Source organism: Scyliorhinus canicula, chromosome 2 (assembly GCF_902713615.1).
Source record: "Scyliorhinus canicula chromosome 2, sScyCan1.1, whole genome shotgun sequence".
Classification (NCBI taxonomy): Eukaryota; Metazoa; Chordata; class Chondrichthyes; order Carcharhiniformes; family Scyliorhinidae; genus Scyliorhinus; species Scyliorhinus canicula.
The window spans coordinates 141467144-141492311 of record NC_052147.1 but is presented as its reverse complement, the minus strand read 5'-3'; the positions used below and the strand labels follow the sequence as shown (position 1 = coordinate 141492311).

Sequence of the window (25168 nt, the reverse complement as noted above, 5' to 3'; positions counted from 1 at the left end):
TAAAAGGCTGGACTTCTGCTGTTGCAGCGGGAAGTTACACATGTCCCACCCTGGAGACTTGAGTGGGTGATCCAAACTGGCACCAGCCCAGCACTGAGGGAGTTGCCATTTTCTGGATGGGACGTTAAACCAAAGCCCCGAATGCCCTCCCTAAAGGTGGGTGTAAGACATCACGTGGCACTATTCCGAAAAAGAGCTTCACTATGGGGTCCTGGCCAATATCCTTCAAAGGACATCACACACACAAAACCCTGCTTATCTGATCATTGTTGTTCTAGGGTCTTGCTGTGCACAGGTTGGCTATAACCCCCACCACTCCACCGCACCCCACCCCACATTGTCTACATTACAACAGCGACTGCACTTCAGAAACACTTCATTGGTTGTAAAGAGCTTTGAGAGTGTCTCGTGGTTGTGAAGGTTGCTATATAAATGCAGCTTTTCCTTTACTGTGGGAGCCATGATGTGGAGATGCCGGTGTTGGACTGGGGTGGGCACGTTAAGAAGTCTTACAATACCAGTTTAACGTCCACCAGGTTTATTTGGAATCAGCTTTCGACTCACTTGATGAAGGGGCTGCGTTACGAAAGCTAGTGATTCAAAGCAAACCTGTTGGACGTTAACCTGGTGTTGCAAGACTTCTTACTTTACTATGGGAGTGCCGCACTGACTGAGGTGGCACCTTTCAGGTGTCACGTTAAAGAAGACTCCCATCCATCCTCTCCGTTAGCTAAGCATAAAAGATCTGAAGATGGACAGTGGGGCAGGGTTCTACCCAATATTTCTCCCTCAATCAAACAGATTGTCTGGTCATTTATTTTATTGCAGTTTTGTCAATTTGTGCACTGCACACATCAGCGACTGCGTTTCCCCTTATGACAGCGGTGACAAGTCATTGCCCATACACCTCTTTGACATGCATTCATATTGTGAAAGATTGGATATAAATGCAAGTTCCTTTTTACCGGGAGAGCCATATGCTGAGTTCATGTTGTTTAACAGTTCCCCAGCACACATTAACAAATCAATAGAATTGTGAGTTAGACTTGGAGTGAAGGTCACTCTGCACTGAGTGGCACAGAGTATTGTTCTGCGTGTGGCCCACGCATTCTAATTTTTACTTCTGATCTTCTTTGAAATGTTAGAATTGCTGGAAATGCGGTTGTTCACAGCACCACGACCAGTGGAAAGATTTCCCACATGTCTGGTCGTCACACACCTGGAATGATGTAGGGTGGGATTCTCCGAACCTCTGCGCCGGAATCGCGCCCGGCGCGGGGGCGGAGAATAGCCGTTCACGCCGGAAATCCGGCGTGACGGCGCTTCCGCGATTCTCCGCAGACCCACCAGTCACACGTGCGGCCGACACTGTGCCGGTCGGGGGCCATTGGGACAGGCCCCCGCGGCGTTTCTCCGCGGTTCGACCGGCCAAACTCCTGCCGGCATGGTTTACATCTAGTACCACCCAGCGGGAGCTCGGACATACGGGCCACTTCCTGCCCAGGTGAGCTGGCTATCCTAATAACTCCCTCATCGGGCTTTACCCCGGACACCTGGGAAAATCCCGCCACAGGAATCTGGAGACAGCACAAACCATGAGGTGTCTTGCAAGAAAAAGAAGCATGGGAACGTGTGACAGTCGTGTTTTCAATAGGATGTCGTTCCCAAATTAACTCAGCATATTCATCCAGCCAGCAGCTGATGCTGATTTGGGTTGCCAACTCTGGCTGGATGTACTCCTGGAGGTTTTATCATATGCCCATTCTCCCTGCTTCCAATATTTTGATACCAAATAAATGGAAGTGTTCAAAGTAAATAAACACAGCCCTCACCCTATTTTTGTTAAATCACTTACGACTTGTCTGCCAGGTTTTTGTTTCCGGTGGGTTAATCTTTAATTTTTAGTCTCTGTGGCAATCTTGTCAAATAGACTGGAGAGCCTACAAGGATCAGAACCTGACCTGCATTGAACTAGGCTTGTAAACAACACTCAATCCAAAAGATCCCACACTGCTGTTGCTATTGGTCCATGTGTGAACTCTGACATTGAGTTACCAGAGGACAATGAACTGTAAGAAAAATGTGGCACATATTCAGCTCTTTCCACCGAGACCAGTTAGGAAAGGGTCTGCTCTTCATTGCGACAAGTCAAGACTTGCATTTTTTTACAGACTTTTTCACTCAGGAACATCTCAAAGTGCTTTAAAGCCAATTAAGTTGGTTAATCTTATCGGAAGTACAGAAACCAAGTTGTGTGCAGTAAGGTCTCATTAATAACAATGACCAGATACTCACGTTTATTGATGACTTTAGTTGAGGGGCAAATATTAGCCAGGATACTGGGGAGAAGTCTCTTGCCCTTCCTCAAAAAAGCATCAGGATGTTTTATATCGCCAGAGAGGGCAAACATGTCATCTGAAGCATCTCTGACAGTGCAGCACTCCCTCAGTACTACAGAGTGTTAGCCTGGATTACAGGCTCAAGTCCTTGGAGTGAGACCTCTGACTGGGAGGTGAGAGGGATACCCAAAGAGCCATGGGCTGGCAGAACAGCATTTACCAAGCCTTATTGGAGGAGGGTGCATCAATGTACCAGGTAAAGGTGAGACCCTCCACCCCCCTGTACTCAAGCCCACTGACATTTATTGCCTATTTTCACATGCCAGTGACACCAATCTGGCGCAGGATCATTGGGGGAACCGGCATGGTTGCCAAGATGGCATGAGGGAAACCAGCGAACAATGCCCACCACATCATGGCTCTTTGTAAGTGATAACAATAATATGCATTTGTGTAGCATCTTTGATATTGCAAAACATCCCAAAGTGCTTTACAATAGCATAATCACACAAATTTAACATCAAGTCACCTATTGTGACAAGTAACCAAACCTTTGGTGAAAAAGGTCAGTTTTAAAGACCATCTTAAAGTAGGACAGAGGCAAGGTAATCTAGGGAGGGAATTCCAGAACTCAGGGAGTTTGGGAAATTGAAGACTGATGGGACAATGAAAATTGGATATGTACCAGCTGCCAAATTGGAGGAGGGCGGTGATCTCGGAGAAATGAAAATGAAAGGAGGACTTCCGGTGGCGGCTGTGAAGGAGTAAGTTGCACATTTGGTGGCTCACGCTCTGGTCGGACTTTTGGACCTTTCCCCCCGATCTTCTACTAGACGTGAATTGTAAAACTGATGACAGAGGCAATTGTGTACTGAATTCCCACATCGGTACATGGAGGGAAGGACTAGAAGTGCTCGTAAAGGCAGAAACAGAAAGACAGAGAAGGCTTGGGCTGAAGCTGCAGCAGGAGACAGCATGGCGGAGGACCGGAGCTCTGGTTTGTCGACCCAGCGGTCAACGGAGCAGCTGATGCAAGTTATTCAGGAAGGCTTCGCTAAGCAGAAACGGGACTGCTTGGACCCGATTAAAGAGTTAATTGAGCGGCTGAAGCGTAGATTGGATGCCCAAGATCGGGCGATCCAGAAGGTGGATAAGGCGCTGGCTGAGCAGGAGGAACATCAAACTGCGGTGGAGTTGGAGGTGGGGATGCTGGTGACCAGCAGAAAAGGTTCCTGGAGAAGGTGGAGGACCTAGAGAATAGGTCCCGCCGCAGAACTTGAGAATCATTGGGGTCCCGGAGGGGTCCAAAGGAGTGGACGCAGGGGCATACAGAGCGGTATGTTTGAGAAGCCGCTGGGGGATGGGCATTCTCCCGACCTTTGGAGGTGGACAGGGCTCACAGAACGCTCACGAGGAAGCCGCAAATGGGAGACCCCCGAGGGCAATGGTGGTGAGATTCCACAGGTACTTGGATAAGGAGCACATTTTACAGTGGGCCAAGCAGACAGGGAGCTGTAAATGGGACAATAGTATCCTGCGGGTTTACCAAGACCTGAGTGTGGAGGTGGCCAGGAGAAGAGTAGGCTTCAACCAGATTAGCGCGATGCTTTTCAAAAAAAAAGGTGAAGTTCGGACTGTTGTATACGGCCCGTCTCTGGGTCACGCACGAGGAACAGCACTTTTATTTCGAGACACCTGAGGACGCGCTGGACTTCACGAAAAGGAATGGACTGGTGCTGGACTGAGAACTTTTGAACTTTGCTGCAGCGTTCTTGTTTTTCTTTTTGTTTTTATGTTCTTTTTTTTTAAAAGTTTCTCGTTTTTCGTTTTGTGGAAGCTGTTTGTAGTGCCTTCTGTATTGATTTGGGACCAGCGGTAGAGCTGAGTGAGTTAAGGTTTTCATTTGCACTATTGGGGGTTGAAGGTGTGCTTGTTTAGATCTTGATGTTTTTCTGTCGGGCAATTGTGTGGGGATTATTTGATGTTTGAGTATGTTTGTATGAGCGAGGGGGAGGGTGGGGAAGGAACAATAGGTGGGAGACTATCCGGCACCAGGGATGGGGGCTACCAAGCTAGCTGGGCGGGCTAGCTCACGGAAGCACAGTGGGGTGTGTGTTCGGTTTATTAAAGGGGTTGGGTTACAGAGTGATGTTACGGGGGGGAGGGGGGGTAAATGTTCTGCTGACAAGGGAGGGACTTGGGCTAAGGGACAGAGAGGAGGTTGGGGGGCGGACGCTGCCTGGGGGCGGGCCGGTGGAGGCACGGAACATGGGCTGGAGGCGGGCCCAAAAAAGAGAATGGCTGATCGGCGAGGGGGCGGGCAATGAGCCCCCCAACTAGGCTGATCACCTGGAATGTTCGAGGGTTAAATGGGCCGGTCAAGATGGCATGTGTGTTCACGCATCTTAGGGGACTGAAGGCGGACGTGGTAATGTTGCAGGAGACGCACCTTGGAGTAACTGACCAGATTAGATTTAGGAAAGGCTGGGTCAGTCAGGTCTTTCACTTGGGACTGGATTCAAAGACTAGAGGGGTCGCGATCCTGATGAAGAAGTGGGTGGTGTTTGAAGCGGGTAGAATAGTTTTGGATCTGGGAGGTCGGTACATTATAGTCAGTGGGAAACTGGAGGAGGTGCAGGTGGTATTAGTATATGTGTATGTGCCAAATTGGGATGATGTGGAGTTTATAAAGAGGATGCTGGGGAAGATACCGGACCTGGACTCGTACAGGTTGGTCATGAGAGGGGACTTCAACACAGTTATTGGCCCTGGCTTGGACCGGTCAAGCTCAAAATCAGGCAGAGTGCCAGCAAGGCAAAGGAACTAAAAGGGTTCATGGAGCAGGTTTGGTTGGGGGGTGGGGGGGGGTGGGGGGGGGGGGGGGGGGGGGGGGTGGATCCATGGAGATTTGGGCATCCGAAGGTGAAGGAGTTCTCCTTCTACTCGCACATGAATTAAGTGTACTCCCGGATTGATCTCTTTATTTTGAGCAGTGCCATACTGGCAGGGGTGGTGGACACGGGGTACTCGGCGATCACAATCTCAGACCATGCTTCGCACTAGGTTGACCTGCAGGTTAGTAAAGACAGTAACCAGCGCCCGCAATGGAGGTTAGATGTGGGACTTTTGGCTGACGAAGGAGTGTGCGAGTGGCTAAGGAAATGTATTCAGAATTACCTGCAGGTCAACGACACGGAGGAAATTTCAGCAGCGATGGTCTGGGAAGCACTGAAGGCGGTGGTCAGAGGGGAGCTGATCTCGATACAGGCCCCATAGGTAGAAGGTGGACAGGGCAGAGATGGACTGACTGGTAAAGGAGATACTACAGATCGATAGGAGGAGATATGCGGAGACCCCAGAGGCAGGGCTTTTAAGGGAACGGCGGAGGCTACAGGCGGAGTTCGGCTTGTTAACCACAGGGAGGGCGGTGGAGCAGCTGAGAAAGGCGAGGGGGGCGATTTATGAGTTTGGAGAGAAGGCCAGCAGAAAGCTTGCACAGCAGCTTAGAAAGAGGGAGGCAGCCAGGGAAATAGGGAAAGTAAATGACGGAGATGAGAACCTGGTTGGAGATTCAGCAGGGGTGAATAAAGTGTTTAGGGATTTCTACAGTAGGCTGTACAGGTCGGAACCCCCGATGGGGCCGGAGGGGATGAGGCACTTCTTGGGGGGGCTGAATTTCCCAAAGGTGGACAGGGAGCTGGTAGAAGGGCTGGGAACCCCGACCAGGTTGGAAGAGATAGTGGCGAGTCTGAAGGCCATGCAGTCGGGTAAAGCCGCGGGGCCGGATGGGTACCCAGTGGTGTTATATAAAAAGTTCTGTGGGATATTGGGGCCGCTGTTGATGAGGATGTTCAATGAGACAAGGGAAAGAGGGGTGCTGTCCCCGACGATGTCACAGGCCACGATTTCACTGATTCTGAAGCGGGACAAGAACCTGGAGCTGTGTGGGTCCTACAGGCCGATATCCCTGTTGAATGCGGATGCCAAATTGCTGGCAAAAATGTTGTCCTCCAGCATTGAGGATTGTGTTCTGGACATTATTGGGGAGGACCAGACGGGGTTTGTTAAGGGTAGGCAGTTGGTGGCCAATGTAAGAAGGTTGTTAAATGTGATCATGATGCCCCAGAAGGTAGGGAGGTGGAGGTAGTGATCGCAATGGATGCAGAAAAGGCTTTTGATCGGGTAGAATGGGACTATCTGTGGGAGGTACTGGGACAGTTCGGACGGGGCTTTATTGACTGGGTCAGTGGCAAGCGTACGGGCGAATAGGACAACATCAGGCTATTTTAGACTGCACCGGGGGATGGGACAAGGATGCCCTCTCTCCCAACTGTTGTTCGCGCTAGCTATAGAACCGTTGGCAATTGCACTAAGAGCCTCAAGGAGCTGGTCCAGGGGTGGGGGGGGGGGGGGGGGGGGGGGCGGGGGGGCGGGTGGAGCACAGAGTCTCGCTCTATGCAGACGACCTGCTTCTGTATGTATCGGGCCCAATAGAGGGGATGGAAGAAATCATGAGGATTCTAGGGGAATTTGGCCGGTTTTCAGGATATAAGCTAAATATGGGGAAAAGCGAGATGTTTGCGGTCCAGGCGAGGGGATAGGAGAGGCGATTGGGGGAGCTGCTGTTTAGATTAGTAGGGGGAAGTTTTAGGTACCTTGGCATTCAAGTGGCACGAGAATGGGACCAGCTGCATAAATCAAATCTGGCCTGACTAGTAGACCAAATGAAGGACGATTTTCGGAGATGGGACATGCTTCCGTTGTCATTAGCTGGGAGGGTGCAGACGGTGAAGATGACGGTCCTCCTGAGATTCCTGTTTGTATTTCAGTGTCTCCACATCTTTATTCCGCGGTCCTTTTTTAAACGGGTCAACAAAGTGTTCAGTGGCTTTGTTTGGGCGGGCAAGACCCCGCGAGTAAGGAAGGTAATACTTGAGCGGAGTCGGGGAGAGGGTGGGCTGGCGCTGCCAGATTTTGGTAACTATTACTGGACGGCGAATATAGCCATGATCAGGATGTGGGTGGTGGGGTAGGAGTCGGTATGGGAGCGTCTGGAGGTGGCTTCATGCAAGGGCACCATCTGGGTCATTGGTAACTGCATCTCTGCCGTTCCCGCCGGCACGGTACTCCACCAGCCCCGTAATGGTGGCGGCCCTGAGAGTCTGGGAGCAATGGAGGAGACATGTGGGAGCAGAGGGAGCATCGGTCTGGTCCCCAATCTGTAATAATCACCAGTTTGCCCCGGGAGGTATGGATGGGGGTTCCGGATATGGCGGAGAGCAGGGATTGAGAGGATGGGGGATATGTTTATAGACGGGAGCTTTCCGAGTATGAGGGCGCTGGAGGAAAAGTTTGGGTTGGCGAGGGGAAACAAATTCAGGTATCTGCAGGTGCGGGACTTCCTACGTAAACAGGTGTCAACCTTCCCGCTCCTATCAGTAAGGGGGATTCAGGACAGGGTAGGTTCCAGAGGGTGGGTAGGAGAAGGGAGCGTCTCTGACATTTACAAGGAACTTATGGGGTCAGAGGAGACGCAGACCGAGGAGCTGAAGCGCATGTGGGAGGAGGATCTGGGAGGAGAGATAGAGGATGGTCTATGGGCGGACGCGTTGAGTAGAGTCAACGCGTCCGCAACATGTGCCAGGCTCAGCCTGATACAATTTAAAGCCGTTCACAGGGCTCACATGACAGTGGCCCGGATAACAGATTCTTTGGGGTGGAAGGCAGGTGTGCAAAATGTGCGGGAGGGTCAGCGAACCATGTCCATATGTTCTGGGCATGCCCGAAGCTTAGGGGATTTTGGCAGGGTTTTCACAGATGTCATGTCCACGGTGTTAAAAACAAGGGTGGTGCTGAGTCCAGAGAATGCAATTTTCGGGGTGTTGGAAGACCCGGGAATCCAGGAGGGGAAAGAGGCAGACGTTCTGGCCTTTGCTTCCCTGGTAGCCCGGAGACGGATACTATTAGCTTGGAGGGACTCAAAGTCCCCGAAGTCGAAGACCTGGCTGTCGGACATGGCTAGCTTTCTCTGTTTGGAGAAAATCAAGTTCGCCTTGAGAGGGTCAATGTTAGGGTTCGCCCGGAGGTATCAACTGTTTGTCGACCTCTTCACGGAAAATTAATCGTCAGCAGAAGGGGGGGAGGGTTAGCTTAGCTGAGAGTAGGTGGTTAATAAAGGTGGGACCTGTAAGGGAGGGAGACTGCTTTTGCACTATGTTTATAGTTTCATGTACATTGTTTATTTTGTTGTTGTTACAATACCAAAAATACCTCAATAAAATGTTTCTTAAAAAAAAAGAAAATGAAAGGAGACAGTAACCAGTGTGCCGACGCCGTGATGTCATCACATCGCCAAACTTGTCACGCCATCATCCTTCCGCGTATAAACTTGGCGTGATGTCTTGTGAGAGAGGCATTGCTAAGGCAACGTGCCCTTTAAGGAACACAGGAGTGTGACCTTTACACAGGCTGCAGCAGGGCTGCTAATGAATAATGAGGTGTTAACATTGACACAGGCAGAGACCCTCACTGTAGGGATTAGCATTTGCAAAGGTGAACACAGGCTCCATTCAATCTGGATTGCTTTTAAAAGAAAATCTATTGTTTCTGAGGGAAGACTTTGTGGAAAAAGTCAGCCTTGGCCTTTCGCGTAGGAAGCTGTTTTCAAAAAACATTCTGTCTTTTGTGTTCTTCTGTTCCGGGTATACTGGGACCCTCTATTCTCATCTCCATTTCCTAGGTTTGTAGTCAATGACTGGTTTCATTGGACCTAATATGATAAGATTGCTATACATGGGTCTTTGCTTGGTTCCAATTACAGGAGAACAGATCTGTTTGTTGGTTCCCTGTATTAGCCTATGGCCTCATCCTCTCCGATCTGATCGGCCTATTGTTCCTGATAGGACTTTGCCCATTCCTCCGGCTTTGGTGCATCAGCCTTTCAAATTCCTTTCTGCCTTCCCCCAAAAGTGCAATCAATTCCACTTGTGAGGAACACTTGGTTTCATATCCCGCCTTTCTCAGCCTCAAAGTGTTGCACTGAATAAGAAGTATAGTCGCTGTTGGAAATGCTCCTCAGTACCACACTAGGATTGCCAGCACAGACCCTGTACTCAAATCTCCAGAGTGGGACTTGAACCCTCAACTTTCTGACTCAGCGACAATAGAGCACCAACAGAGCCATGGCTGAAATCTATGTTATAGTTGGAGGGGCTTTCAGTCTTCCTACTCTGAAATTCTTCCTCCCCTTCCTGTGCCTGCCCCCGACCCCCAGCTCCTCAACAGTTCTGCCTATAAAGTTCTACCTAATATGCTTTTTCATATGATGCCCTGAGCCACCTCGTCTCCAACAACATTGACAACTCCCTTCACATTGCCCTCAATAGGTAATCATTGTTTCTTTTGCAGGAGAGGTACGATGTGGGGAACGTTTAAGCGCAAGAGAAGCGGGTTACATCACCTCACCTGGATACCCACACGACTACACAGCGCACCAGCGGTGTGAATGGGTCATCTACGCACCTGAAAGCCACCAGAAGATTCTGCTGAACTTTAACCCGCACTTTGAACTTGAGAAACATGACTGCAGGTAACCATTCACAAACACAATGTGGAATTGTGTTTGATTGAGAAAGGATGTAATGCAAATATCGATAGGTACAGTTCTTTGAACATTGTTCATCTTATATCCAGCTGCATTGTATAGCATATTGAATGAGCAGAATGCTCTCGGTAGATGTGTAGAGCCCTTGGAGGAGGCATGGTAACCCCCCCCCCCCCCCCCCCCCCCCCCCCCCCCCCCCCCCCCCCCCCACCCACCCACCCACTGGATGTACACTAGTGATGGGGCAGAGAGGGGTCCTCCACACTTGTCATTGTGAAGTGGTCAACCTTACTGAAATAGAACTCAGAGGAAATTTTCATTCCCCTGTTGTACAGTTCCTGAAATTTGTAGTCCTAGGGTCCTCATTCTCAGCGACACCTCTTGGCCAAGATGCACACCTCACATGTTGATGCAGAGCTGCCTTCCCCAAGAACAGGAGGAGGCCACTCAGCACCTACGGCTGGTTCCACCATTCAATTCGATCATAACTGACAGGTGTCTCAACTCCATCTATGCATCTTTGTTCTGTTTCCCTTCTTACATAATACCCTTACCTAACAAAATCTATTCATCACAGTTTGGAAATATTCGCTGGACCACCCCATCTCACGCTGCCCCTCAGCATCAGGAGCTTTTTTAGAGGGGAGGGAATTCCAGATTTCTATTTTGTGAGAACAAGTGCTTCCTTTGCAACTTTAAAGTTTGGTCTTATTGTTCTGGACTCTCCCGTCAGAGGAAGCAGCTTCACTCTCTCAACCTTACCAATTTGTTCAACCGTCCTCTCAAACTTGTGGATGTTCCCTCAGCCAACATCACAAAGACAGATTATCTGGTCATTAGATCACATTGCCGGTTGTGGAAGCTTGCCATGTATCAATTGGCTGCCATGTGTCTTACATTATGACAGTCCCTACATTTCAAAAGAAAATGACTTTGGAGACTGCAAAACACTTTATGAGGTGTCCCAATGTTGTCCCGAAAGCCGCTATGAACATGCAAAATCTTTTCTCCCTCCATGTACCCGAAACGGCGCCGGAATGCGGCGACTAGGGGCGGTTCGCAATAACTTAATTACAGTGTTAATGTAAGCCTACTTGTGACAATAAAGATTATTCTATTCTGTCCCCTTGTGTTTTACTCCTGAATTCTGGATCAACGTGAATGTCAAATTCTAATCAGGAGTGCACACTTACATTTCGGTGGGGCATGCTCACCGCCAAGAGCCATTGGCTTGAGAACGGCCACTGCCCTTGCCCCAGCTGTGTTTCCAAACCAGGAGACCACTCCCCCTCCCCACCCCACCACCACTCGGGGATGTGGATCATTGGATGTGCGCATCACATGATGGGCTGCCAGTGCTAGCTGACTCGGTTCATCACCTGCACTACCACAATCAAGTTTCAATGAAGACAAACGTAGGGCTACATTGCATTTCCTACGTTCTCTGAAAGACCCCCCACCCTGCCATGCCAATGAAGTATTTCATCACAGTGTAGTCACTTGTAACGTAGGTAGATCTGCGGAAGATTACGCTCAGAAAGAGCCCATGAACCGCAACAGGATGATGATCATATAATGTGTTCCAGTGATGTGGGTCGAGGGATAATTGCTGGCTGGGATACCGGGGAGAACTGGCCCACCCTTGCATAGAAATGGCCTCCTTAAGTGCTTCACTATCCTGAAATTTCTGTGATTCAGCACAGTTGGATTTGTCAGCGTTTATGTTCCACACAATCCTCCTCTCATCCTGTTTTGTCTCACCCTGTTACCAAATCCTTCTATTCTTTTCACCTTTGTACGTGTAGCTGCTGTCTCCTTAAATGAATCAACTCTATTCACCTCACCCACCTCAGGTTCTTACAGCTCTCAGAATGGGATACTGTGGGATCTTGCTATTGTATGTTAGAAATGACGACAGTCATTCAGGGACTCAAATATGGCATCTTGGCCACACACTGAATGTATTTTTGTCATAACAGCAAGTGCTGCATGATTTATCAAGCAAGGCTAAAACTGCCTTCAGTGCTTTCAGTTGAACCTCCCTCCCAGACAAATTCAAATATTTTTCTTCAACTTGCATTTATTTAGTGTTCTGCCATCCACTGCACTCTGGGGTGGAGAATTCCATGACCCTTTGAGTGGAGTAATGCCTCCTCATTTCTGTTTTAAATCTGTCACCCTTTAGCCTAAATTTAAGGCCTCCCATTCTAGAATGTTCAACAAGGGGAAACATCTGCTCTATGTCTATCCTGTCAATCCCCTTTAGCATCGTATATACCTCAATTAGATCTCCTCTCATTCTTCTAAACTCCAGCGACTATAGACCTAAACTGCTCAATGTCTCTTCATAAGACAAGTCAGCCTTCCTTACTTGGTCTGGCCTACATGCAATACCAGATCCACAAGAAGGTGGCTGCCTCTTAAATGTTCTTCGAAATGGCTGACTAAACCGCTCAGTTCAAGGGTAATTAGGGGTGGGCAATAATTGCTGGCTCAGCCAGCGACCCACACATTCTATAACTGAATAAAAAAAGGAGAGCCACATAAAAGAGATACAAGCTCAGTAAAAGAGGTTAGACTTAAGATGCATCTTTTAAGAAGAATAGAAAAAGACGCAGGGTGGTTTAGGAGGGGGAATTTTGCAGCTTAATCATAGAATTTACAGTGCAGAAGGAGGCCATTCGGCCCATCGAGTCTGCACCGGCTCTTGGAAAGAGCACCCTACCCAAGGTCAACACCTCCACCCTATCCCCATAACCCAGTAACCCCACCCAACACTAAGCAATTTTGGACGCTAAGGGCAATTTATCATGGCCAATCCACCTAACCTGCACATCTTTGGACTGTGGGAGGAAACCGGAGCACCCGGAGGAAACCCACGTACACACGGGGAGGTTGTGCAGACTCCGCACAGACAGTGACCCAAGCCGGAATCGAACCTGGAATCCTGGAGCTGTGAAGCGATTGTGCTATCCACAATGCTACCGTGCTGCCCCTAAGGTAGGTCCGAGGCAGCTGAAAGCACAGCCACCAATCTTGCAGAGATGCGTAAGAATCTGGAATTACAATTAGGGTAGAAGTCTCAGGGAGTGGATGGCTGGAGATTACAGCGATCGAGAGGGATGCGTCTTTGCAGGGATTGAAAACAAGCATATGAATTTTAAAGTCAAGGATTCGCTCAGCTGGGAGCTTAATGTAGGTCAATGAGCACAAATGTGATTCAGAGAATCGTAGAATCCCTACAGTGCTTATGGAGGCCATTCAGCCCATCGAGTCTACATCGACACTCGGAAAGAGCACCCTACCCCACTCTATCCCTTTACTGAGGGTCAATTTAGCATGGCCAATCCACCTAACCTGCACATCTTCGGACTGTGGGAGGAAACTGGAGCATCCAGAGGGAATCCACGCTGACACCTGATGTCATAATTGAACCTGGGTCCCTGGCGCTGTGAGGTAGCAGTGCTAATCGCTGAGCCACCCATGATTGGTGCATGCAACTTGGTGAAAGTTCGGGTGCAGGCAGCAGTGTTGGAAGAGCTGAAATTTATGTTGGGGGTGGGAGAGGAGAATGTTGGGATAGTTAAGTTGGGAGATAATAAAGGCTGTCAGAGATAATGACGGATGAGGGTGTCAGCAGCAGATGAGCTGAGGCAGGGGAGGATTTGGACGATGCTACAGAATATGATGTAGGCAGTGTTGGTGGAGGCGTGGGCAGAAGGATGGAAGCTCATAGAAACATAGAATACCTACAGTGCAGAAGGAGGCCATTTGGCCCATCAAGTCTGCATTGACCCTTTGAAAGAGCACCCTATCGAGTCCTACACTCCCACCAGGGCCGGCTCAAGGTACCGGCAACTCGGGCAGTCGCCCGGGGCGCCATGTGCTAGGGGCGCCGCGTAAAAGACTCGGGTCCCGCGCATGCGCAGTTGGGCCGGTGCCAACCAGCGCATGCGCGGTGGCCGCCCTCCCTCAGGCTGCCCCGCACAAACATGGCAGATGGATCCAGGCTCGCCGGTGGTCACTCCGGCGCCCCCCCCCCTCGGGCTCACTCCGGCCCCCCCGCCCCCCCCCCCCTCCGGGCCCCCCTCCCTCCGTTCCCCCCCCCTCCGGCCCCCTCGGGCCCCCCCCCTCCGGCCCCCCTCTGCCCCCCCCCCCCGCCCCCCCCCCCCCTCCGGCCCCCTCCGCCCCCCCCCTCGGCCCCCCTCCGCCCCCCCCCCCCCCCCCCCCCCCCCCGGCCCCGTCCCCGCCCCCCCGAAGGGCGCCGAAGTTCAGCTTGCCCGGGGCGCCAGCAACCCTAGGGCCGGCGCTGACTCCCACCGTATCCCCGTAACCCAGTTACCCCACCTAATCTTTTTAGATACTAAGGGGTAATTTAGCATGGCCAATCCACCTAACCTGCACATCTTTGGACTTTGGAAGAAACCAGAGATCCCAGAGGAAACCCACGCAGATATGTGGAGAACGTGCAAACTCCACGGCTGGAATTGAACGCAGGTCCCTGGCACTGTGAGGCAGCAGTGCTAACCACTCTGCCTGTCACATGATCAAATACAATATGGAACTTTGCAGATGGTTAAGGCTCAGACAGTTGCCAGTGAGAGGGATAGATTGGGTGATTGGAAAACAGGCTTGTGACGGGGGATAAGGTTGTGGGGGAGGGGGGCAAGAGCAATAATTTCAACCTGCCCAACATACATCTGGAGAAAATCTGAGTTTTTCTGGCACTGGATGTTGGCCCAAGTGGTCTGACAGTTCTGAGGCAGTGGAGGGGTTGAGAAAGTTGGTGATCTGGCAGAACCAGGTGTCATCAGTGTACATGTGGAACCTAATGTTGTGTTTTTGAAAGATGTTGGGCATTTGAGGAAATTTGGCTCGATGGGCAAGGGCTAAGGATAAAAGTGGCAGAGGCAGCTGATCGATTAAAGTTAGAAGACGCTGAGCTCCTCACGCTGATTATTGACAGTGAGGGAGGAAGGAGCTGGAGTTTTAGAAGACAATTTGTCGTAGTCAGAATAAGTTTTCCTTATCTTTGCATTCCAGAATATTCCTAAAATAGGGAATAGTTGTATCAGAGGAGATCAGGACCTAATCGTGCGTTTTGTGGCCGAGCCAGACTTGGCACATAAGACTTAATCAAGAGAAACTGTTCATTTTTACTATATATGGGGACAATTTTTAAAAATCGAGTTCTGCAGCATAATGAAGTTTGCACCAGCACATCATTCACTTTACAACATGTGTAGTTTGTGCAAAACTCTGCTGCCCATGTCCAAGCTCGCACCTCTGCCCCCGTGACGAGCCACAGACCTGCCTCTATGTATTGTCAGAGGTAAGTGGGGAAAATTAGTCTACACTGCATGGCTGCACAGCACACTTGGGCTTCCTGAAGGCGCGGAAGGCGCCATATGAACCGAGTCTCATATCTGAGAGGTTGGCAAAGGTGTTCTGTTTGACGTTGAAGGTTCTGTGTGATCTTTGATGGTCACCTGAGAGAACAATGCCTAAGTTTTAACCTCTCATTGAAAGATGGCACCTTCAGCAGTGCAGCGTTCCCTCAGAACTACACTCGGAGTGTCAGCCAATGTTTGGTGCACAAATGTCTGGTGCTGGTGCGTGGTTTGAACCAATCATCTTATGATTCATGAGCCACGTGCATGACCAACTGAGCCATGGCTGGTGGTTTAAAAAAAATAAAGAAATTAGTTTCAAAACTGTTGGGCCAAGTGAGTAGGAATGTCAGCCACGGTCTTCGTTCTTGATCTTGATCCTGCAAATTCCGCAGTGTCTGGATAAGATATTAGCTCAGTACAGGATCGGGTATGTTTGGGGCAGCCTCCTGGGTTGAATGGTGAACCCTTTCATCGTCCCAAACTGCTTTATTAGTACATATAGGACATGCATTTCTAACAGTGTTAAATGGTGAAGTCACAGCATTGTCTTTGCCGCCCTCTGCTGGTGGGAGTCGGGAATTACACCTCAGGCTGCCTGTGATTCCCGGGCCAGCGAGAGACCATCTGAAGTGCCCCCGGCAATTGTCACCCTGCGTTTATGTAGTGCCTTCCACGTCCTTGGTACGTCCTAAGGCAAGTCAAATGTTTTTACAAAGCGTTACTACTGTTGTAATGTAGGAAACAGGCAGTTGATTAGTGCATAGCGAGGTCCCATAATAGCAATGTGATAATGAACAGGTAACCCACTTTAATGATGTTGGTTGAGGGGTAAGTATTAGTCAGGACACCAGGGAGAACTCTCCTGCTCTTCTTTAAAATAATGCCATGATACCTTTTCATGTCCACTTGTAAGGTCAGCCTGTTTAACATCTCATCCAAAAGGTGACAGCTCCGACAATGCAGCACGCCCTCAGTTACACTGCTTCATTTTGCTAACCATGCAAAACTCTTTTCTTGATTCTGTCTTATGTTATGGGCCAGAGTTTAAAGAACCCTAAAGTGTATCATTGAGTTCACCTGACCCACAACTTTTAATAGATTGTGGTAGGGCAGCACGGTGGCGCAGTGGTTAGCATTGCTGCCTACGGCGCTGAGGACCTGGGTTCGAATCCCGGCCCTGGGTCACTGTCCGTGTGGAGTTTGCACATTCTCCCTGTGTTTGCATGGGTTTCACCCCCACAACCCAAAAATGTGCAGGGTAGGTGGATTGGCCACGCTAAATTGCCCCTTAATTGGAAAAAATAATTGGGTACTCTAAATTTATTAAAATTTAAAAAAAGATTGTGGTATAGGGAGCACACGGCCCACTCTACAGGTGTGGTACAGCAGAAATGGAAAAGTATTTTTTAAAGCAGAACAATGTTTATGCTATGAACTCAAGTTAACCTTTTTAAAACATGCAGTGAACATTTTAGCAACCATCAATTCAAATACAACCCCCAAAGAATACAACATTAAGTAATCCTTAATAACTTCCCAAACAACATCCAGAAGACAAAATAAACCTTTTAACAGAAGCACATCAGGTTTATATTCACTACTGAAAACATTTATAATTCTGAATTCACCAAATGATCAAGAGATAGTCTTTTCATGGCAGAGAGAACAGCAGTACACCTGCTTTGTCTGGCTTCAGCTCCAACATTGAAAACGAAACCAAAAAGACAGACACACCCAAGCTTTTCTCAAAGTGAAACTAAAAAGCAGAGCCAAAGGTCAGCACCACCCACACTCTGACATCACTATAGTAACATGAGCAGCCAAACATTTCTTAAAGCGACATTCTCATGACACTTAGTACTCTTAGCTTGCCAAAAAAGATGCAGTATTGATCTACCTAGATGCATCAGGGTTACAACCCTTTTCCTGAATTTGTTTTTAAGTAAATCAGCTTTTTTCTACCATTGCTTTCCCTTGTCTCAGGACTCTCTTCTAAAGTTGCCCAGCTGTCCTGCCAACTCATATACAATTAAGAATGAAGCAATGCTCTGGGGATCCAAGTTTGAATCTCACCTTGCCAGATGGTGAAATTTGAATGGAATACAAATCTAGGATTAAAAGCCTAATGGTGACCATGAAGCCATTGTCGATTGTCGTAAATGTTTGGTTCACTCATGTCCTTTAAGGAAGGAAATCTGCCGTCATTACCTGGTCAGGCCTACTTGTGACTCCAGACCCACATAAATGTGGTTGACTCTTAACTGCCCTCTGAAATGGCTGAGCAAACCACTCAGTTCAAGGGCAGTTAGGGGTGGGTAACAAATGCTGGCCCAGCTAGGGACACCCAAATCCCATGAACAAATTTTTTAAAAAGCTTCTTTATCATGTGACAGGGCAGTTAGCGCTCGGGTGGGACAGCAGGGTTAGTGCTGCGTGCTTGTACTTGAAAATAACCTGTTGCAACTTGCATTTATATAGCGTCTTTACCGACACCAAACTGTTACATTCTGGTGTGTTGCAATGATTGAGTCAGAGCACCAGAGATCTACGTCATGACCAGTTAAAGATTTATTAATTACAGTAACGTGGGAATGAAAACATTACTAATATTACTAAACTACAAACTGTTAATAACTAGAGTATGAGAGCTAACACTAAACACGACTATCCACGACCACCTCTAAACCCAGACTCCTCGAGGCTGCAGTATTACGTGGTACATCTCTACTGCCACCTGCTGGTTGGAGGTCTGACTTGTTAACATACAGAATTGCTTATGCACATCATTACATAAACCTCACAAGAAAACATTAGCGCAGGTGTCCAAAAGGCTGGTGTTAAAGTAAGAGAGAGAATAGCAAAGAGGAGAGGCTTAGGGAGAGAATTGCACAGCTTCGGGCCTAAACAGCTGAAGACACGGTTGACATTGGTAGAGAGAAGGAACTCGGGGATGCGCCTAGGCGCCGAAATTGAAGGAGTGTAGAGTTCTTAGAAGGGTATACAGGCGAAGGAGATTACAGGGAGGAGGGACGCCAGGGAGGAATTTGAATACAAGATTGGACGTAGAATAGAAAAAGGACTCGCTCTGAAATTCAGCACATTTATTGTGTTTCACTCATTAGATATTGAGGCAAACATTTAGTAGGTATCAGTTTCTAAAATACGGGTGGTCAATATCTAAATCTGGAAAATAAACTAAATTGTCTGCCTTTCCTCCTTCCCCTTTTTTCCCCAAGGTTCCTGAATCTTAACTAAGGGTTTGCTGCCATGGGAACAGTCCTCAAGCAAGAGTCCTTTACATGTGAGAAAGAAAGGAGAAACGAGTCTTGCACCTTTCATGACCTCAGGATATCCTGAAATACTTTTACACCTAATGAAATAATGTTAAAGTGTAATTTGGCAATACAGCAACCAAATTGCGTACAGCAAGCTCCCACATTGTGATGATGACCAGATCATCTCTTTCTCGTGATACTGGTTCAGTGATAAATATTGGCCAGAACACCAGAGAGAATTTCCCTGAACTAGTGCACCACGGTTCTTATAGATCCAACTGAGACGGCCTTACTTTGAGGTCTCACCTACAGTGCTGCATCTCCGAGAGTGCAGCCTAGGTTTTGGGCTTAAGTCTCTAGGGTAGAACTTGAACCCACAATCTTCTGCTTCAGAGGGCTACCAGCTGGTGCCACAGTCAATATTTGCTCCTTAGCAGTGTTGTGTGGCCAAGCCACTACACAACCGCGATCCCTTGCAATCTGTATGTGAATTCTCCAACAGGGGTCGGTGATCCAGAGGTTAATTTCGATCTTGCTCATCCAGAAACCCTTGAAGCCATTTGCGGCCTTCACAGCTCTCCCATCGGTACAGGCAGGAACTGGTATTTGTCGCTACATAAACCACAATATAGATAGAACAGTACAGCACAGAACAGGCCCTTCGGCCCTCGATGTTGTGTCGAGCAATGATCACCCTACTTAAACTCACGTAACCCGTATACCCGTAACCCAACAATCCCCCCATTAACCTTACACTACGGGCAATTTAGCATGGCCAATCCACCTAACCCGCACATCTTTGGACTGTGGGAGGAAACCGGAGCACCCGGAGGAAACCCACGCACACACAGGGAGGACGTGCAGACTCCACACAGACAGTGACCCAGCCGGGAATCGAACCTGGGACCCTGGAGCTGTGAAGCATTGATGCTAACCACCATGCTACCGTGAGGCCCCTATATGTGGCATAATGGGACACTGCACAGTAATGGAAACCAGACCCACAATCTTAATAGTCAAAACAAAATCAACTCTCCACATATATAGCTAGACACTTCCCCAATCTGCAACCTCTAGTGCCTAGAAGGCCAAGTTGTCCAAGTTGCCTTCCAAGTCGTACAGCACCCTGGTTTGGAACTACATGGCACTTGGTCAAAATGAAGGAATACCCTCCGCAACAGATGCACCTCAAGGGCAATTGGGGATGGACACCACATGGAAATTAGCATGTTGCGGGGAGCAGGAGAGGAGGGGTTCAGACTTTGGGTAGCGGGAGATATTGGATCAGTTGCCCTTCACACACTTTTTTTGTTCCTAATTTGCATTTCATTGAGCCGATAGAAAGGAGGGTTTGAGATGTACTGAATCTGCAATCCACAACCAGCCCCCCCATAGCACTGCCCGGGTTCAAAATGGCCACCATTGTGTTTCCAATGAGAGAATTTGCGCACAATGCCAGCCAGCTCCCTCTATGTGTGACTTACTGTGCTCTGCTTGGCTTTTCCTAAGGTACGACTACATTGAAATCCGTGACGGAGAGGAGGAGAGTGCGGACCTGCTGGGTAAACACTGCGGGAATATTGCCCCATCATCCATTGTCTCCTCGGGCGCCGCGCTGTACATCAAATTTGTGTCTGACTATGCACACCAGGGAGCAGGGTTCTCGCTGCGTTATGAAATCTTCAGAACAGGTTAGTCTTGCATCCGTTTCATGTTTGTAAAGTATGTAATGTGAATGTATAAGTATGTTGGGCGTGAATCTTGGTTTGCCGATGCTGAAATCGCGTTTGGCGATTGGCCGGAGGATAACCGTTTCCGACCAAATCGGGGCGGAGCCGCGTTTGCAATGCTCCGTCCCCTCCAAAGCAGCATACTCTAGGAGTACACCACGTGCCGTATTGACGGCCTCAGGACGTTGCCTGAGGCCCACCTCCTGATGCTCCGCACCCGACCGGCCGAGTTCCCGACGTGAGGGTCTTTCATGGTCTTACCTGTCGGGAAAACAGCGTGGTGGCTGCGGACTTAGTCCAGCGCAGCCACAGTCAGGGGGGGGGGGATCCACGGGAAGGGGGGACTTTGTCAGGATTGGGGGCACTTGTGGGGGGTGGTCAAGGGCTCGTGAGCCGGCCAAAGGGGAGGGCACTATTTTGCAGGCCAGGTCTGTGCGCGGCCGGCACCGTGTTGCAGGGCACGGCCGCTGCAGGCCACCGCCATGCGCATGCGCGGCCACGGACCCGGCAATTCTCTGGGCCGTATCGGTAGCTAGAGCCGGGTGCTCTACGCTGCTCGGCTGCTAGCCCCCAGCCAGACGGAGGATTGATGGCCGTTTTGGGCCGAATTTTCGGAGGTAAAACCCGACCGTTCCCACACTGGCGTGAGGACATAGCCTCAAAAACGGAGAATCCAGCCCATTGTCTATACAATTTCTCTGAACTTTGTGTTTGTTATGCCTATTTCCAGAGGCATTTTATGGCAGACACCATTTTGAATAAGCAACACGCTCTTGGTAGAATCCCACAGAATTGTAAATTGTAAATCCTCTAGCTGTATGTGGACATACACTGTCAGCCGTAACACATTTGTTAGCATGCTAACTTTCCGCTGAAGCACGTGGTCCGGGTTCAAGTCCCACTCCAGGGCTTAAGCACAAAGATCAAAGCTGAGATTCCAGTGCAGTACTGAGGGAGCACAGCACCATTGCTGGTGCCGTCTTTCAGATGAGATATTAAACCCAGGCCCATGCTGCCTGCTCAGATGGATGATTTTCGAAGAAGAACACTGGAGTTTTCCCCATGTCCCAAATGCAGCACTAGTAGTAAACATGATTTGGCCGTCATTACTGTTTGTGGGAGTTTGCTGTGTGCAAATTGGCTGCTGCATTTCCAGCAATATAAAGCGATTGCATGTCAAAAGTACTTCATCGTTTGTAAAATGCTTTGAAAAGCGCTACGTATATCCCAAGTCTTTTTTTCTTTAAACACAGGGGTGGGTAAGGCGCGCCTCAGTGTCAATCATAGTGAAATGGTGAATCCCACATGTATAAGCCTGAGAGAATGAGAGAGCAGGTGGCCCACGCTATGGAGGCTGTACCCTTAGGTTGCCAACTCTGCTTTGGTGCATTCCAGGAGGTTTTACTGCATGACCTCATGCCATGAACCGCGCTCCCCACCCTACTGTAATTGGTCCATCCTCTGGGCAGTCTGCAGGCCTGCTGAAGAAGCCCCCCGCGCATGCGCGGGTTGGCGCGGCCAACTACGCATGCGTGGGTTGTCGTGGCGCCCATTTGGCGCCGGGAAGGAAGGTTGGAGCGGCGTGAACTGCTCCAGTGCCATGCTGGCCCGCTGTGGGGCCAGAATCGGTCGTCCCCATGCCCATTTCACGCCATCGTGAAACGCGACGGCGTTCACGACGGCGCGAACACTTAGTCTCCATTTTGGAGAATTAGGGTTAGGGTTAGTTGTTGCCCAATTAGATTCATTGTGACTGCCAAGCAGCCTTTCAATGTGCCCCCACCTCTCACCAACCATCTGAAATATTTTACAATTAATAACTGTAACAATTTACATAAAATAAGGGGGAAATCACAATTTTTGTTTATTGATTTTTGTTCCTGGAGATTAATCTCCAATTCTGGGAGATACCAAGACAATATGGGGAAAAGGCAGGGGAATGGCACTAAGCCATTGTGGGCAGCACAGTAGCACAGTGGTTAGCACTTCACAGCACCAGGGTCCCAGGTTCGATTCCCGGCTTGGGCCACTGTCTGTGCGAGTCTGCACATTCTCCCAGTGTTTTGGGTGGGTTTCCTCCGGTTTCCTCCCACAAGTCCCGAAAGACATGCTGTTAGGTAATTTGGACATTCTGAATTCTCCCCCTGTGTACTCGAACAGGCGCCGGAATGTGCCGACTAGGGTCTTTTCACAGAAACTTCATTGCAGTAATAATGTAAGATTATTATTATTGTTCCAGTAGACACCAAGATGACGGTTTGAACAGATTTATCCTAAGCTCAAAAGTAAAGCCTCGTGCACAGCGCACATCACAAGTGTCCCAACCAGAATGGACAGAATGCCTGGTCCGGGTCTCGGATGGCATTTAAAGGGCTCGGTAACGAGTCCCTGCTGGGTGGGCTTCTGCCTGTTTCCATGGGAACTCGTACTCTACGAGCCTCACAGGGAGATCGATGAGTAGTTCACTGTGGTCCCCGCGAGGGTTATCACAGCCATGATACTCACTTGGAGAGCCAGTGCAGACACGATGGGCTAAATGGCCTCTTTCTGCATCATAGCAATTCTGTGATTCTGTGAAACCTGGAGGGTTGGCAATCCTACTGTAAAGAGTGAGCACTGCTGGGACAGGGAGACAGGGGAGGAAGAAGAAATGGGGTTGGGGCTGGGGCAAGGTCAATAATTGACAAAATAAACTTTTGGGAAGCTCAGCATATTGTTCGCCTATTGCGAGAGGCGATAACCAACTGGAGTGGCCTTGAGGATTTTACAGAGGCCTGGACTTTACTGGTTGGCTTGTTGACTGTTTGATCAGGAGCCAAGAATGAAGCTGCTGTTTATTTAGCAGTGGAGCTGAGAGCTGAGAGGGCGGATGATTTGTGACCTGTCCCACCTCCTGCTTCTCCCTCTTACAACTCCTTGCGCTTCTGTGTTTACATTCTGCGAGCAGTCAGCAGCCAAGAAATATGAATAGATGTTTACTTCTAAACTTTCCTCTGCTCCCGATTCAATGCAAAAGACCAAGGATTGGATAGAGAGAGAGAGGCAGAGAGAGAGAGAGAGAGCTGGAAAAACAGAGCGGAAGAGGGACAGGAAGACAGGGAGAAAGGCAAATAGGGAACAACAGAAAGACTACAAAGGATATATAGAACATAGAACAGTACAGCACAGAACAGACCCTTCGGCCCTTAATGTTGTGCCGAGCCATGATCACCCTACTCAAACCCACGTATCCACCCTATACCCGTAAGCCAGCCCCCCCCCTCCCCCCTCGTAACCTTACTTTTTAGGACACTACGGGCAATTTAGCATGGCCAATCCACCTAACCCGCACATCTTTGGGCTGTGGGAGGAAACCGGAGCACCCGGAGGAAACCCACGCACACACGGGGAGGACGTGCAGACTCCGCACAGACAGTGACCTAGCGGGGAATCGAACCTGGGACCCTGGAGCTGTGAAGCATTTATGCTAACCACCATGCTACCGTGCTGCCCCTGGAGATTCAGAAAGATTTGAAAAAGAGAATGAGAGACAGAGGATAAACTGATATTGAGACACAAATAGAGAAAGAGAGAGAGAAAGATTTAGAGAGACATAAACAGAGGCCGAGGAGAGATCACACATTCTGAGACATCTTCAAAGTTCTTAGCACCTTTCAGACAAAATCCACATTTTATTTTGTGACAATGTATGAGAGGATTGTGATGTAAACTCTGCTTTCTCCCTCCACCCCCAGTCTCCTCTGCTTAGCGCCCGAGGATGCTGATTCTCGCTGGAGAACATTCTCGGGGTTACCAGAAACTCTTCCCCCTCTCACTCCCCCCAACATCCCTCTGGAAGTGCTCAGCTAAGGGCGCCTATTTTCAAGTGTGAAGCTACACGATGAATGGCAGCAGGCTGTTCACGTGTGCTAAATGTCAGAACCCTGGCTAATCCTATCCTAACTCACGCCACGTCCCATTCATCCAGCACCCCTTTGCTGCTGGCTGACATTCACTTCTCGTCTGGCACATCTGAAATTTAAGTTTCCAGTCTTTTGGTGTTTAAATCCTTCCCTATCTTTGTAGCCTCCTCTGGACTGACAATTCACTGAGGACCTCTATGTTTCTCAAGTTCTGCCCTCTTGCGTGTTGCTGATTTCCATCACCCCCGTCAGTGGTGACTATGCCCAGCTGCCCAGGCCTAAACTCTGGAATTCACCTCACTTTAAACCTCTCCATGCCTCGGCCACTTTCTCCTCCTTTAAGACACTCCATCCAACCTGACTCGAGGAGCGTGGCCACTTGTCCTAGTATCTCCTTATGTGGCTCAGTGTGAAATGTTATCCGATAAAGTGGGATTCAGAGTGAGGAGCCTTGGAATGATTTACTGCGCTGAAGGTACCATATCAAATCCTGTTGTTGCTCTCATCCACAGCCCACACAAAAACACTTCCCACTAAGGGGCAGTGGATATGGATCAGTAGCATGAACCCTGACAGATTTTGTGTCACTGCCCCCATCGAACTCCCCAACCCACAAGTTAATAATTCTCTTAAAAAGGAAGTTTCATTTTGCTTGTTTACATTACAAAATTGCTCCTTATACTGTGGCTGCACGCGAACACAGTTAACCCAAATGTTGTGAATGCAAATACCTCAGTTTCTGGCCTTAGGCCTTCTCTGCAGTCAATGGGGCAGCCACACATTCTTGGCGGTCTGTAACGTGATGCAAGTTGCTGACTCAATCCACACTGAGTGTAGTTACAAATCCTTGGATCTGCTCTGGTCTCAGTTTAAGAGAGGTCGCTCAGGATTCCGGACTTCCCAAACTTCCAGCTGATGCGTGTGGT

The 25168-nt window shown here is 49.2% G+C and overlaps 1 protein-coding gene across 2 annotated transcripts in view; it reads left to right on the top strand.

Annotated features, from left to right (window-relative positions):
* LOC119958718 (neuropilin-2-like) overlaps positions 1–25168 on the top strand; it is a 141606-nt gene that overhangs the window by 20457 nt on the left and 95981 nt on the right. For both annotated transcript variants that reach the window (XM_038787297.1, XM_038787298.1), the window contains exons 2-3: positions 9747–9927; positions 20120–20301. In XM_038787297.1, coding sequence (XP_038643225.1) covers positions 9747–9927; positions 20120–20301 — 363 coding nt within the window. The remainder of the gene's footprint in view (positions 1–9746; positions 9928–20119; positions 20302–25168) is intronic.